This window comes from Erythrolamprus reginae, chromosome 2 (assembly GCF_031021105.1).
Source record: "Erythrolamprus reginae isolate rEryReg1 chromosome 2, rEryReg1.hap1, whole genome shotgun sequence".
Classification (NCBI taxonomy): domain Eukaryota; kingdom Metazoa; phylum Chordata; class Lepidosauria; order Squamata; family Dipsadidae; genus Erythrolamprus; species Erythrolamprus reginae.
This window is the reverse complement of record NC_091951.1, coordinates 4,018,583-4,034,626: the sequence shown is the minus strand read 5'-3', so window position 1 is coordinate 4,034,626 and position 16,044 is coordinate 4,018,583. Positions and strand designations below refer to the sequence as shown.

Genomic DNA, 16,044 nt, shown 5'->3' with positions numbered 1-16,044 from the left:
ATGTATTGTGTATTGGACAAATGAATAAATAAATAAAACAATTTGCAGCCCTTAAGGCAGTGTTTCCCAACCTTGGCCACTTGAAGATATCTGGACTTCAACTCCCAGAATTCCCCTGCCAGCATTCACATGCCAAGGTTGGGAAACACTGCTTTAAGCGCAGGAAACTGTAGCTAAGAAATATGTAAGAAATCCAAACACATTGTTTATCTTACCTAATATCCCTCCAGCCTCTCTCACCTGCTGTTCTCCCTGCTCTTTCTGCTCCTCCGCCTGGCTCAGGAGGAAGCCTTCGGCCAGGGCCACCGCCTGGGAACTGGTCTCCGCTCCACACTCCCGCACACAGCTCTCCATCTCTGAAGGAAGGATAGCCAGGAACTGCTCCAGGAGGACCAGATCCAACATCTGGGCCTTGGTGCGTCTTTCTGGCTGCAGCCACTGGTGGCAAAGGTGATGGAGATGGCTGCAAAGCTCTCGTGGCCCTGTGGCCTCCTGGTAATGGACATTCCTGAAGCTCCAGCGTCGGATAACTGAAGGGATGGCTTCGTCCTTCAGGGTCATCTGCCCGGTTCGTGCCCAGGTTCCCTGACAGCTCCTTTTTTCAGCGTTCTCAGCTGCTCAGTGATTTGACTCCATTTTATTGTTTCTTTGTTCTTCGACAAAAGCCCAAATGGGGCCAAGCGATCTCATGGATCCATACAATTCTTTTCAATCATAAAGGAGGATTCATGAGGACGTCCTGGATAAATCTCACCAATCGTTTGAGTCCTCTCTGAGTGTCCTTTGGATCGCGAGGCGAGATGACTCCAGCTTAGATGTCCAAGGAAGAAGAGAAAAAACACAGGCCTTGATATTTATGCTCATCGATGAGAAAAAATTATACAGGCCTCCTTCTCATGCTGCCCTGTAGTTTGCAGGTTGTTATCTTATTGTCACCCATTGTATTCTTTCAAACTGAATAACTCTAAACTCCGGGACCGCCTTCTGCCGCACGAATCCCAGCGACCAGTTAGGTCCCACGGAGTGGGCCTTCTCCAAGTCCCGTCGACTAAACAATGTTGTTTGGCGGGCCCCAGGGGAAGAGCCTTCTCTGTGGTGGCCCCGGCCCTCTGGAACCAACTCCCCCCAGTGATTAGAATTGCCCCCACCCTCCTTGCCTTTCGTAAGCTCCTTAAAACCCATAGATAGATAGATGATAGATTAGATAGATAGACAGACAGATAGACAGATAGATAGGATTGATAGATGACAGATAGATAGATTAGATAGATTACATAAATAGATAGATAGATTAGATAGATGATAGATAGATAAAACACCAATAACACCCTCTACCCATTTTGCACCATCTTCCCATCATCTTTGCCTTTCTCTTCAATTAAATAAATTAAAAATTATTTAATAATAAATAAATAAATAAATGTATTTCTTATTAATTAAATAAACAAAGCTGCTTCGGCTCCCCCACCATCCGGTCAGAGCTGAAGCAGCATCTTGGATGAGAAGCCTTCAAAGAAAAACCAGTTGCCTCTTGAGGTGGAGGGAAGGGTGGAAAGCCAGTTCGGGGTGGGACACCTTCTTGCATTATGAATAGCTAGGGAAGGGAAGGGACGAAGCACCACCAGGTGATCCTGCCCGTGGGGAGAAAGGCAGGGAGCAGCCCACCCATCTTCCCTCCCTCCCACAAAGCATGCACAGACAAGAGCAGGATTAGGGGGAGGTCTCCCCCTCCTTCTCAGCCTTCGGAGTTTCGAACCCGGGAATTCCTGTTTGGGGGGACCCCGTCCCCGGGTCTTTCCCTCTTGCTACGGCTATGGAGCGCTTGAGGGGGAGGACCCGCAATTCCCTCCTCTTTTTGCAAGGACCGGGGCGGGAGGCTCTGCCTGGGACTGGAAGGGGGCGTTATCCTCCCCCCCCTGCGCTTCAGGGTCGCGGAATCCCCTCCTGTCAACTTCCCTCTCCCGATTCCCAGGGCACAACTCACAGCCGGTCCTCCCCTTCCAGCTGGACTCCGTGCGGAGCATGCGCAGTGCTCCGACGGCGAACTAGCGCCCCCTGGTGTGTCCCGAGGACCACGGTCGTATCTCCTGAAGAAAATATATACTGTATGAGGACGGCGCCATCGCGGCGGGGAACCTTAGAGGTCATCCATACTGACCTTTTTATTTTTATTTGTCCAATACATATAGAAGAGAATAGACATGAGGTAATATATATAAAGAAAAATATAAAATAGAGAAGATGTATGAAAGGAAGAAAATATATATGATATATTCGTTTGATTCAATGTCTGTAAAGCTGCTTAAGAGTCAACAATCCACATAATAGCCTAGAAGAGATTCCCCTCCCTTCTGACGAACTTCGACTTGTCCTTCCTGGCCGAGTTTGGGATCTTTGGGACCATCTCGCATTTCACGTGTCCAACCCTTTCTTTGTCTCCGTTCCCACGAGATGGTTCTGTACGTGTCCGCTGGCTCCCTAAGCGCCGGACGTCTCCTGCGAAAACGAAACGGTTACAGCCAACGAGGGGCGAATCCTAGAGCGGCCAGGCGTTCGGAGAGGACCGTTAAGCAGGTGCGCACGCTCAGTCCAACCGCCGTGCGGGCGGGGCTGCCCTTCCCCGCTGTAGTTACTGTAGGAGGAAATCCGTTAAGGAGGATTCGGGTCACTTAGGCTTGGCGAACCAATGACAGGAGAGAAGCGCCTGTCATTTTTGGGCGGGAAAAGGAATCGCTGGCTTGCGAATCTTCCTCCTGGCTCTGAGGGGAATTTATTTGTCCAAAACACAATACATATTGAATAGAATAGACATGAGGTATTATATATAAAGAAAAGATATAAAAAATAGAGAAGATATATGAAAGGAAGGAAAGATATATGAGATATGAGATAAGGAGAGACAATTGGACAGGGGATGAAAGGCACAGTTGTTATTATTATTTATTAGATTTGTATGCCGCCCCTCTCCGCCCTTGGATCTCTTGGTGGCCTTTAATTTGTATCCCATCGGAGCGGAGCCTTGGAATTCTCCTTTTATGTGGTCTCTTGAAGCATTTCATCGCGTTCATCTCACGCAAAAGCACACCACTAACATACCGCTTGGGCTTGAGGCCAAAAGCTGAGGGAAAAGTGTGGAACCCCTGCAACCTCACGGGTCTTGTAAATGTTGTCCCCTTGGAAGGGATCTATGGGGCTTGCTCTTCCTCTTAGACTCTGGACAATCCTTTGATGGCATCTACACTCTAAGATTTGGAAGCTTGGAAAAAGTTCAGAGAAGAGCAACTAAGATGATCAAAGACCTAGAGACTAATATGAAGAATGACTGCAGGATTTGTGTTTGGCTAGTAGGTGTCAAACTCACAGTATTGTCGTGTGACATTTCATGATGGTTTTCCCATTGATGTAGCTGTGTGAGGCCTGTGGGTGACACATCCAACCCTGGGCCATTAGTTTAACAGCCTATCTAAAAAAACAAATTAGGAGTGACATGATAGTGTTCCCATATTTGAGGGGCTGCCATAAAAAAGGTCAAATTATTCTCCAAAGCACCTGAGTGCAGGAAATAAAAAAAAACCATAGTTGGAAACTAATCAGAGAGAAGCAACAGAATTAAGGAGAAATTTCCTAACAGTGAGGAAAATTAACCAGTGGAACAGCTTCTGTTCAGAAATTATGGGTGATCCATCATTGGAGATTTTATAGAAAATACTAGACAGTCACTTGTCTGAAATGGTATAGGTGAGTGATGGCAAACCTTTTTTCCCTCAGGTGCCAAAATTGTGCATGGGCAGTAGTGTGCGCTGATGTGCCCCCTCCACAAATTATTATTATTATTATTATTATTATTATTATTATTATTATTATTATTAATTAGACTTGTATGCCGCCCCTCTCCGTAGACTTGGGACGGCTCACAACAATAAGAAAGACAATGTAAGAACAAATCTAATAATTTAAAAAACACTAAAAACCCCATTATTAAAAGCAAGCATACACACAAACATACCATGTATAAACTGTATAGGCCCGGGGGAGATGTCTCAGTTCCCCCATGCCTGACGGCAGAGATGGGTCTTAAGAACTTTACGAAAGGCAAATAGGGTGGGGGGCAGTTCTGATCTACAGGGGGGCTGGTTCCAGAGGGTCGGGGCCGCCACAGAGAAGGCTCTTCTCCTGGGTCCCGCCAAACGACATTGTTTAGTCGACGGGACCCGGAGAAGGCCAACTCTCTGGGATCTAACCAGTCACTGGGATTCATGCGGCAGAAAGCGGTCCCGGAGATAAATGCATGTGTGACCCCCCCCCTGTGCTGCCCCACCCCCCACGTTTGCAACCCCCCATGCTTCCCTGCACATACACACACAACCTACCACCACCACACTGTTTTGGGCCTAGCAGGCCCATTTTTCACCTTCTCCTGGCAAAAATGCCCATGGAGGCCCTCTGGAGGCTGGAAGCCTGTTTCCGAACTTCCGATAAGCCCAGTAGGCCTGTTTTTCACCCTCTCCAGGCTCCCAAGGCTTTCGTAGAACGTGAGGAGGGCAAAAACAGCTTCCTTTGCTTCCCTCCAGAGGTTGAAAATGTCCTCCCAGAGCCTCCATGCGATCCCTGTATTTAACTGGCACCCAAAATGGGCCAAGTGGAGACTCTTGGGAGGAGACAGGCAGCATGGGCGAGGCAGCCAAAAACCAGCTGGCTGGCATGTGCATGCACACTGGACCTGAGCTACGGCAATGGCTCATATGCCCACAGATATGGCTCTGCGTACCACATGCGGCACATGTGTCATAGGTTCACTATGACGAGTCTAGATTCTCTTGTTGAGAATCAAGGTGTCTTGGGGAAAAGGAATCCTCAATCTGACTATTGCATTGGCCGTTCTGTGTTAGCAAAATCTTCAGAACAGAAGGATTTAGGGGTAGTGATTTCTAGCAGTCTCAAAATGGGTGAGCAGTGCGGTCAGGCAGTAGGAAAAGCAAGTAGGATGCTTGGCTGCATAGCTAGAGGTATAACAAGCAGGAAGAGAGAGATTGTGATCCCATTATATAGAGCGCTGGTGAGACCACATTTGGAATACTGTGTTCCATTCTGGAGACCTCACCTACAAAAAGATATTGACAAAATTGAATGGGTCCAAAGACAGGCTACAAGAATGGTGGAAGGTCTTAAGCATAAAACGTATCAGGAAAGACTTCATGAACTCAATCTGTATAGTCTGGAGGACAGAAGGAAAAGGGAGGGACATGATCGAAACATTTAAATATGTTAAAGGGTTAAATAAGGTTCAGGAGGGAAGTGTTTTTAATAGGAAAGTGAACACAAGAACAAGGGGACACAATCTGAAGTTAGTTGGGGGAAAGATCAAAAGCAACGTGAGAAAATATTATTTTACTGAAAGAGTAGTAGATCCTTGGAACAAACTTCCAGCAGACGTGGTTGGTAAATCCACAGTAACTGAATTTAAACATGCCTGGGATAAACATATATCCATTGTAAGATGAAATACAGGAAATAGTATAAGGGCAGACTAGATGGATCATTTTTCTGCCGTCAGTCTTCTATGTTTCTATGTTCTTCCAGCTCTATTCTATGCTAAAAGATCTGGTGGTCTCCCAACAGGGCCCCAACAAGTAGGTGAGTTATTGTTCCCAGTTGAGGCTCCCCTTTCTCATCTCCCTCCCTGCAGCAGAAATCTTTCCCCTTTCTCTCTCTACAACAGCTGGTCTCAGGACCTAACTATAATATACAAATTCTGTGATGAAAACTTGGAGCCCTTACTTATCAATTGCAAACCTTTTATTCTCAAGAGTTTACTTCATTTTTATTTATTTATTGGATTAATATGCCACCCTTCTCCGAGGACTCATGGCGGCTTACAACATATAAAAGACAATTAAAAATATTCTAAATCCAATTAAATTTAAAGATAACTAATCTAAAACCCATGTTTATTAAAAAATCAATCACTCCCATTCATTTTTATTTATTTATTTATTGGATTTATATGCCACCCTTCTCCGAGGACTCATGGCGGCTTACAACATATAAAAGACAATTAAAAATATTCTAAATCCAATTAAATTTAAAGCTAACTAATCTAAAACCCATGTTTATTAAAAATCAATCACTCCCATTCAAACAAGCAAACATACATTTCATTCATCAGCCAGGGAGCTATTATCTAATGGCCCCAAGCCTGATGGCACAAATGAGTCTTCAAACTCTTGTGGAAGGCGAGGAGGGTGGAGCAGTGTGATTCTCTGGGGGGAGCTGGTTCTAGAGGGCCAGATTGCGATGTATATGTAGCCACAAGCCAGTGTAAAACAAGGCTTTATGAATTCTAGCTGATCAGATTATGGAGGCTGAAGTCAAATACCCAGATTCACTGGCCATTATTCTAGGTGATTATAACAAAGGTAACTTAAGGAAAGAACTTCCAAAATATTTTCAGTATGTCAGTTGTCCCACCAGAGGCAAGTTAAAACTAAAATGAGCAAACGTTTTCCCCTGCTTTGCTTGTACAGATCTCCACTTAATCCCTGGATAGTTCAATGGATTTGCAGCTGGCTGAAGCGTAGACATCAGAGAGTTGTTGTTAATGGCGAGTATTCTGAGCAGAGTCAGGTTACAAGCGGTGTGCCACAAGGGTCTTTTCTGGGTCCTATTCTTTTTAATATGTTTGTGAGTGACACAGGGAAAGGTTTGGTAGGGAAGGTTTGCCTATTTGCCGATGACTCTAAAGTGTGCAATAGAGTTGATATTCCTGGAGGCGTCTGTAATATGGTAAATGAGTTAGCTTTACTAGATAAATGGTCAAAGCAATGGAAACTGCAGTTTAATGTTTCCAAATGTAAAATAATGCACTTGGGGAAAAGGAATCCTCAATCTGAGTATTGTATTGGCAGTTCTGTGTTAGCAAAAACTTCAGAAGAAAAGGATTTAGGAGTAGTGATTTCTGACAGTCTCAAAATGGGTGAACAGTGCAGTCAGGCAGTAGGGAAAGCAAGTAGGATGCTTGGCTGCATAGCTAGGTATCATCAGTATGTGGATGATACCCAGCTTTACATCTCCACCCCATGTCCAGTCAGCGAAGCAATGGAAGTGATGTGCCGGTGCCTGGAGGCTGTTGGGGCCTGGATGGGTGTCAATAGACTAAACCCGGATAAGACGGAGTGGCTGTGGGTTCTGCCTCCCAAGGACAATTCCATCTGTCCGTCCATTACCCTGGGGGGGAATTATTGACCCCCTTGGAGGGTCCACAACTTGGGCGTCCTCCTCAATCCACAGCTCACATTAGAGAAACATCTTTCAGCTGTGGCAAGAAGGGCATTTGCCCAGGTTCGCCTGGTGCACCAGTTGCGGCCCTATCTGGACCAGGACTCACTGCTCACAGTCACTCATGCCCTCATCACCTCGAGGCTCGACTACTGTAACACTCTCTACATGGGGCTACCTTTGAAAAGTGTTTGGAAACTTCAGATTGTGCAGAATGCAGCTGCGAGAGCAGTCATGGGCTTACCTAGGTATGCCATGTTTCGCCATCACTCCGCAGTCTGCACTGGCTGCCGATCAATTTCCGGTCACAATTCAAAGTGTTGATTATGACCTTTAAAGCCCTTCATGGCATTGGACCAGAATACCTCCGAGACCGCCTCCTGCCGCACGAATCCCAGCGACCGATTAGGTCCCAGAGTGGACCTTCTCCGGGTCCCGTCAACTAAACAATGTCGGTTGGCGGGCCCCAAGGGAAGAGCCTTCTCTGTGGCGGCCCCGAGTCTCTGGAACCAACTCCCCCCGGAGATTAGAACTGCCCCTACTCTCCCTGCCTTCCGTAAACTTCCTAAAACCCACCTTTGCCGTCAGGCATGGGAGAACTGAAACATCTCCCCCGGGCATGTACAATTTATGTATGGTATGTTTGTGTGTGTGCTTGTTAGTATATTTGGGTTCTTTTTAAAGTTTTTTAAATATTTAAATTGATTTGGATTTGTTACGATTTGTTATGCCTTGTTGTGAGCCGCCCCGAGTACGCAGAGGGGCGGCATACAAATCTAAATAATAAATAAAAATAATAAAATGACTACTTCAGTTACAACCGCAACAACACAAGAGCACCCAAATCACTCACGTAACCTCACAGATCTCCAGATTTAGTTTCATTCTCTACAGCAGTGTTTCCCAACCTTGGCCACTTGAAGGTATTTGGACTTTGCTGGCTGGGGAATTCTGGGAGTTGAAGTCCAGATACCTTCAAATGGCCAAGGTTGGGAAACACCGCTCTACAGGAGCCACGGCAATTTCTCAGGATGGCATTTCTGTTCCCCCATGACAAATGTTGCAGATCCAGGCCTCATTACCCAGAAACCCTTCCTTATATACACACCAGGTGTGGCCAATTGTTTCCTAGAGCTATGAGTGACTAGACTTTTTCCCATAGACTACTTTCCCATAAAGCTGCTCCCTCCTGCTTCTAAACCTTCTGACATGACCATCTAATAGGGGTTCTTGATCCTCCATGTCCGCATCCCTGAGTCAAACGTTGCCATCATTGGAGTTTCTTTTTTTAAAAAAAATATCTTTATTAATTTTTGTAAAAACAGACAAACTAGACGTACATACATGTAACATATATTTGGGGTTACAATTACCCAGCTTATTTTAGAAGTCATTCTAATACAGAAAAAGAATATACTATTAATTTATAAAATCAACTTAATTATTTAAATAAAGTTTTGTATTTTTGTAAATTAACCATTAATATCTTGAATTTTTTGAAAGAAAGAATAAAAAAGTAAAAATAGGAAAAATAAACTATTCTAATATATTTACATACTTTCAGGTCATCTGGATTTTTTATTTTTTTAAATTTTATTTAACCATGTATAAGCTTTATTCCATATACAGTGGTACCTCATGATACGAACCCCTCATCATATGGACTTTTTGAGATACGAACCGAGGGTTCGGAATTTTTTTTGTCTCTTCTTACGAACTTTTTTCACCTTACGAACCTGCCAAGCCGCCACTGAGATTCCCCGGACTTTCGTTGCAAGCAGGTTTTTGCGTTCCTGGGATCCCCTGAGGCTCCCCTCCATGGGAAACCCCACCTCCTGACTTCCGCATTTTTGCAATCCTGTAGGGCAGTGGTCCCCAACGTTTTTTCCACCAGGGACCAGTTTCAGCAAGGCAATTTTTCTATGGCCCGGTGGGGGCGGAAAGGGGTGTGGTTGGGGGCGGGATTAAGCATGGGGGTGCTGGTCCTTCCCGCCCCTCTTTCCCGCCATCGCCCTGTGGCCGGCAGAACCTGCCTCCCAAACCCTCTTGCCCGGCGGCAGGTGAAGTGCTGGAGGGAGGGGGTCAGGCCGGCCCTCCTGCCCCCCCCAGCCAAAAACGCAAAGGCGTGCCACGGCAGAAGCCAAAAGAGGCCTGAGCCTCCTGGTCCTTCCCGCCCCTCTGTCCTGTCCATCGCCCTGTGGCCGGCAGAACCTGCCTCCCGAGGCCTCTTTCCCAGCGGGAGATGAAGCACTGGAGGGAGGGGGGCGGCGGCAGGAGGACTGGCAGCTGCTGACTCCACGGACCGGTGCAACATGCCCCGCGGCCCGGTACTGGTCCGTGGCCCGGTGGTTGGGGACCCCTGCTGTAGGGAAATCCCACGGAGGAGAAAGCTGTGGGGGAGATGAGCAGACTGGAGCGGACAAAAACTGGAAGAAAAGACTCATGGAGCTCAAGGGAGGAGAAAGGTGTGGGGGAGATGAGGAGAGAGAGGTGGGCAAAAACGGGAGGGAAAGGCTCATGGAGCACAAGGGAAGAGAAAGGTGTGGCGGAGATGAGCAGAGTGGGGTGGACAAAAACGGGAAGAAAAGACTCATGGAGCTCAAACGCGGAGAAAGGTGTGGGGGAGATGAGGAGAGAGAAGTGGGCAAAAACGGGAGGGAAAGGCTCATGGAGCTCAAGGGAGGAGAAAGGTGTGGGGGAGATGAGGAGAGAGACGGGAGGGAAAGGCTCATGGAGCTCAAGGGAGAAGAAAGGTGTGGGGGAGATGAGAGAGGTGGGCAAAAACGGGAAGACTCATGGAGCTCAAGGGAGGAGAAAGGTGTGGGGGAGATGAGAGAGGTGGGCAAAAACGGGAGGGAAAGGCTCATGGAGCTCAAGGGAGGAGAAAGGTGTGGGGGAGATGAGAGGTGGGCAAAAACGGGAAGGAAAGGCTCATGGAGCTCAAGGGAGAAGAAAGGTGTTCCCCTCAGCTTTGTCTGGCCGCCGTTTTTTTTTAAGCCTTAATAGTTTGGATTCTCCTAATGGGCTTGCACACATTATTGGCTTTTCCACTGATTCCTATGGGAAACATTGTTTCATCTTACGAACTTTTCACCTTACGAACCTCGTCCCGGAACCAATTAAGTTCGTAAGACAAGGTATTACTGTATTATAAAAATCTGTATTATTGTATTATTAATTTTGATAATTTAACCGCCTTATCATGTCCATTTCGACACATTCTATAATTTTTCTTATTACTTCATCTTCCTTGGGATGTCTTCTCCCTTCCAATTTTGTGCATATACAGTACTATCCTAGCCGCAGTCAGAATATGGATAATTTTAAAAAAATATTTTTTATATTTTTGTTTTGTTACAACTTTTTTCCTAGAGCTATGAGTGACTAGACTTTTTCCCATGGACTACTTTCCCATAAAACTATTCCCGCCTGCTTCTAAACCTTCTGACATGACCATCTAATAGGGGCTCTTGATAATAATAATAATAATAATTTATTAGATTTGTATGCCGCCCCTCTCCGAAGACTCGGGGCGGCTCACAACAATGATAAAAACAATATTATAATGGCACAAATCTAACATTAAAAAACTAAAAACCCTATCATAATTAAAAACCAAACAGCACATGATCCTCCACGTCCACATCCCCAAGTCAAACGTTGCCATCATTGGGGTTTCTACAGTCTTTGAAGGTTCCCCTGTTTCCAGCTCACCCTCGCTCTAACTCTCTGATTGAGCAGGCAAGAATGCTGGCCTAGGGTACCAAGACGGGCCGGATTCACGCTCCCCAGAATCTGTCACTAACAGACCCAGTCATGGACCCACTCACAACAATTGTTCTTTAACATACATAACTGCTTACTAAACAGTGTGTTTTCCCTCTAATTTTGTAGGGATGGTTTGGGACAAAAAAGTAACTTTGGCAGGATATTTATTTTTATGGTTCCTGTTCTTACTCACATTGACAGTTGCAAGGTTTTTCCAGTCCTCCGTCCAATTTATTTTGTTGTATTAATCTTTTATACTCATCTTCTTTCATTGTTGCACATCTTGAGTTAAGTATACACAGTGCAGTCAGGCGGTAGGGAAAGCAAGTAGGATGCTTGGCTGCATAGCGAGAGGTATAACAAGCAGGAAGAGGGAGATTATGATCCCGCTATATAGAGTTCTGGTGAGACCACATTTGGAATACTGTGTCCAGTTCTGGAGACCTCGCCTACGAAAAGATATTGACAAAATTGAACGGGTCCAAAGACGGGCTACAAGAATGGTGGACGGTCTTAAGCATAAAACTTATCAGGAAAGACTTCTTGAACTCAGTCTGTATAGTCCGGAGGACAAAAGGAAAGGGGGGGACATGATCGGAACATTTAAATATGTTAAAGGGTTAAATAAGGTCCAGGAGGGAAGTGTTTTTAATAGGAAAGTGAACACAAGAACAAGGGGACACAATCTGAAGTTAGTTGGGGGAAAGATCAAAAGCAACATGAGAAAATATTATTTGACTGAAAGAGTAGTAGATGCTTGGAACAAACCTCTAGCAGACGTGGTAGATAAATCCACAGTAACTGAATTTAAACATGCCTGGGATAAACATATATCCATCCTAAGATAAAATACAGAAAGTAGTAAAAGGGCAGACTAGATGGACCAGGAGGTCTTTCTCTGTCGTCAGACTTCTATGTTTCTATGTTTTTCTGCCCATGGTGGATTCTTTCTTCACAAAAAAGCCTTTCACATTCTGTACATTTCTATTTGCCTCTGGTGTGGGTCCTTTTATGGGAAAGAAGGTTATTGTTAAATCTGAAGCTCTTCCCACAATCTAGGCATTTATAGGGTTTTTCTCCTGTGTGGATATGTTTATGAGAAGTAAGGGAACGCTTGGCACAAAAGCTCTTTCCACACTCTGTGCATTTATAGGGTTTTTCTCCTGTGTGGATCCGTTTATGAGAAGTAAGGGAACGCTTGACATAAAAGCTCTTTCCACACTCTGTGCATTTATAGGGTTTTTCTCCTGTGTGGATCCTTTTATGAACAGTAAGAGAACTCTTGTCACAAAAGCTCTTTCCACACTCTGTGCATTCATAGGGTCTTTCTCCTGTGTGGATCCGTTTATGAGAAGTAAGTGAACTCTGCACAGAAAAGCTCTTCCCACAATCTAGGCATTCATAGGGTTTTTCTCCTGTGTGGATCCGTTTATGGGAAACAAGGCCTCCTCTTTGGCTGAAGACCTTCCCACAGTCTGTGCATTCATAGGGTTTTTCTCCTGTGTGGATTCTTTTATGGGAACAAAGAGCATTCCTGTGCCTGAAGCCCTTCCCACAGTCTAGGCATTTATAGGGTTTTTCTCCTGTGTGGATCCTCTCGTGAGAAGCAAGAGAAGTCTTGTAAGTGAAGCTCTTCCCACAATCTAGGCATTTATAGGGTTTTTCTCCTGTATGGATCTGTTTATGGGAACGAAGACCACTCCTGCGCCTGAAGCCCTTCCCACAGTCTAGGCATTTATAGGGTCTCTCTCCTGTGTGGATCCTCTCGTGAGAAGCAAGAGAAGTCTTGTAAGTGAAGCTCTTCCCACATTCCAGGCATTGATAGGGTCTCTCTCCTGTGTGGATACTTTTATGGGAAGTCAAAGACGTATTGGCAGTGAAAGTCTTTCCACACTCTGTGCACTTGTAAGGTTTTTCTCCTGTATGTTTCCTGTTATGAGAATTAAGTTCACTGCTTCGGTGGAAGCTCTTCCCACACTCCATACATTTATAGGGTTTCTCTCCTCTGTGGATTTGCTCGTGAGAAGCAAGGCAAGTCTTCATAGTATAGCTTCTTCCACACTCCAGGCATGTATAGGGTTTCTCTCCAGTGTGGACCTGTTTATGGCGGTCCAGGCTACTGCTCGTTTTATAGCTCTTTCCACACTCCAGGCATTTATAGGGTTTTTCTCCTGTGTGGATCAGTTTATGAGAAGCAAGGGCTCCATTTTGCCTGAATCCCTTCCCACAGTCCAGGCATTTATAGGGTTTTTCTCCTGTGTGGATCCGCTCATGACAACTAAGAGAACTCTTGCAAGTGAAGCTCTTTCCACACTCCAGACAGGTATAGGGTCTCTCTCCGGTGTGGACCTTTTTATGGAGGATCAGGTAACTGCTACTTGTATAGCTATTTCCACACTCCGTGCATTTATAGGGTTTCTCTCCTCTGTGGATCCTCTCGTGAGAAGCAAGAAAAGTTTTGATACTGAAGCTCTTTCCACACTCCAGACAGGTATAGGGTTTCTCTCCTGTGTGGATCCATTTATGAGAAGTAAGACCACTCTTGAAACTGAAGCTCTTCCCACACTCTGTGCATTGATAGGGTTTTTCTCCTGTGTGGATCCGTTTATGGTAAAGAAGAGTACTGCTTTGGCTGAAGCTCTTCCCACAGTCTAGGCATTTATAGGGTTTTTCTCCTGTGTGGATCTGTTTATGAATATTAAGACAACGCTTTCCCTTGAAGCTCTTCCCACATTCTGTGCATTCATAGGGTTTTTCTCCTGTGTGGATCACTTTATGAATATTAAGACAATGCTTTCCCTTGAAGCTCTTCCCACACTCCGTGCATTTAAAGGGCTTGTCTTCTGTATGTACTGCTTTATGGACCGTAAGGGAACTCTTCACAGTGAACCTTTGTCCACAATCCTCACATTTATAAGGTTTTTCCCCTGAATGGATCCTTTTGTGGCAACAGAGGGAGCTACTAGTTGAGAAGCTCTTCCCACATTCTATGCACTTAAAGGGTTTTTCTCCAGTGTGTGTCCTCTTATGGGAAATAAGGAAACACTTCATACGGAACCTTTTGCCACAATCCACACATTTATAAGGTTTTTCCCCTGAATGGATCCTTTTGTGGCATATCAGATAACTACTAGTTGAGAAGCTCTTCCCACATTCTGGGCATTGAAAGGGTTTTTCTGCAGAATATATCCTTTTATGGGAAGTAAGGGAACTCTCCAGGCTGAACCTTTTCCCACAATCCACATACTTATGGATCTTTTGATCAGACGTTAAATGACCTTTTCTCACAATGCTTTTTTCACAGTTCACACTGTTATAGGGCTTCTCCCTTGCCTGGTTCATTTTATGTGAACGAAGATCATAACGGCTGGAGCTTTTTCCAGGTTTGCAACGGTTACTAACTTTGGGATTTGCTTTGAATCTTTTTCTATATTGATATTTCCCCGTATTTTCTTTGGAATGACGTTGGGTCAGGAAACGATCCATTTCCACACATTCAGGAATAGATTTTTCTCTCCAATTATGCTTCTTTTCAGGTTTCCTCTTTCCCCTCTTGTCTGTAGATGGATCCTCAGGAATTTCAGTTGTGATTATTTGTAATGGCATGAAATTTGGCTGTTGGCCGATTTCTTTCTTCTGCATATCAGATGCTTGCAGGGGGAGAAAAACAATTTAGAATTAGAATAATCTACAACCTCCACTTTGGTGTTCCTATGCATAGATTTATCTACTACTGGGCATCTGTGGAGGAACAAGGGAAATGACAGCATGGATATTAGTTACTAGCTAGTGGCTGCTCATCTAACCCTCATTCTTGGCAGTTAAAATTTTAAAGCAAAAACATGTCTTGACCTCTAGATGTGGCATAGAATAATAATAATAATAATAATTTATTAGATTTGTATGCCGCCCCTCTCCGAGGACTCGGGAGTGGCTCACAATATACAAATCCAATAGTTAAAAAAAACAATTAACCCCCCCCCCCCCCTATAAAAATAGTCATGCAACTGAAACAAACCATACATAAATTATAATAGCTATTTCCCCATGCCTGGCGACATAGATGAGTTTTCAAACGTTTACGAAAGGCAAGGAGGGTCAGGGCAGTTCTAATCTCTTGGGGGGGGGAGTTGGTTCCAGAAGGCCAGGGCTGCCACAGAGAAGGCTCTTCCCCTGGGTCCTGCCAAACGACATTGTTTAGTCAACGGGACCCGGAGAAGGCCAACTCTGTGGGACCTAATCGGTTGCTGGTGTTCGTGCGGCAGAAGGCGGTCTCGGAGGTATTCCGGTCCAATGCCCTGTAGGGCTTTATAGGTCATAACCAACACTTTGAATTGAGACCGGAAACTGATTGGCAGCCAGTGCAAGCCACGGAGTGTTGATGAGACATGGGCAAATATCTGGGAAAGCCCATGATTGCTCTCGCGACTGCATTCTGCATGATCTGAAGTTTCCGAACACTCTTCAAAGGTAGCCCCATGTAGAGAGCGTTGCAGTAGTTGAACCTCGAGATGATGAGGGCATGAGTGACTGTGAGCAATGACTCCCTATCCAAATAGGGGCGCAACTGGTGCACCAGGCGAACCTGGGCAAACGCCTTCCTCGCCACACCCGAAAGATGGTGCTCTAATGTTAGCTTGGATCAAGGACGGCCAAGTTGCGGACCCTCTCTGAAATTGTCTCAACTATGTACCCAACTTGTATTTAATAAGACAACATATGCCATTGCAATAAAAACAAGGCAAAGTTTGTTGCTGAGTCGGACAATAGCAAAAACATCCTCTCCCTGAACATCTTCACAATAACTTTGCAGTAACGACCAAGTTTCCAAGGATAACCACAAGACTTAATGTCAACTCTTGATGGGTCACCACAGTGACCTCTTTCTTCTAAACAAAACTCTGCTAACTAAGAAGACCATGAAGGGGGGCTGTAATTAATATAAGAGTTAAAAAGAAAAGATGAAATCATTTTTAACAAGTTACGTATAGAAGAACGCTT

The 16,044-nt window shown here is 45.0% G+C and overlaps 1 protein-coding gene across 3 annotated transcripts in view; it reads right to left on the bottom strand.

Moving 5' to 3' along the window:
• LOC139162880 (zinc finger protein 721-like) overlaps window positions 1–16,044 on the bottom strand; it is a 154,659-nt gene that overhangs the window by 40,526 nt on the left and 98,089 nt on the right. For 2 of the 3 annotated variants that reach the window (XM_070743770.1, XM_070743771.1), the window contains one exon: window positions 8,850–14,693. In XM_070743770.1, the coding sequence (XP_070599871.1) occupies window positions 12,028–14,693 (2,666 nt within the window). In that variant the 3' untranslated portion in view covers window positions 8,850–12,027. Of the gene's footprint in view, window positions 1–8,849; window positions 14,694–16,044 lie in introns of those variants that run through there. The other variant, XM_070743772.1, reaches the window with a different exon arrangement.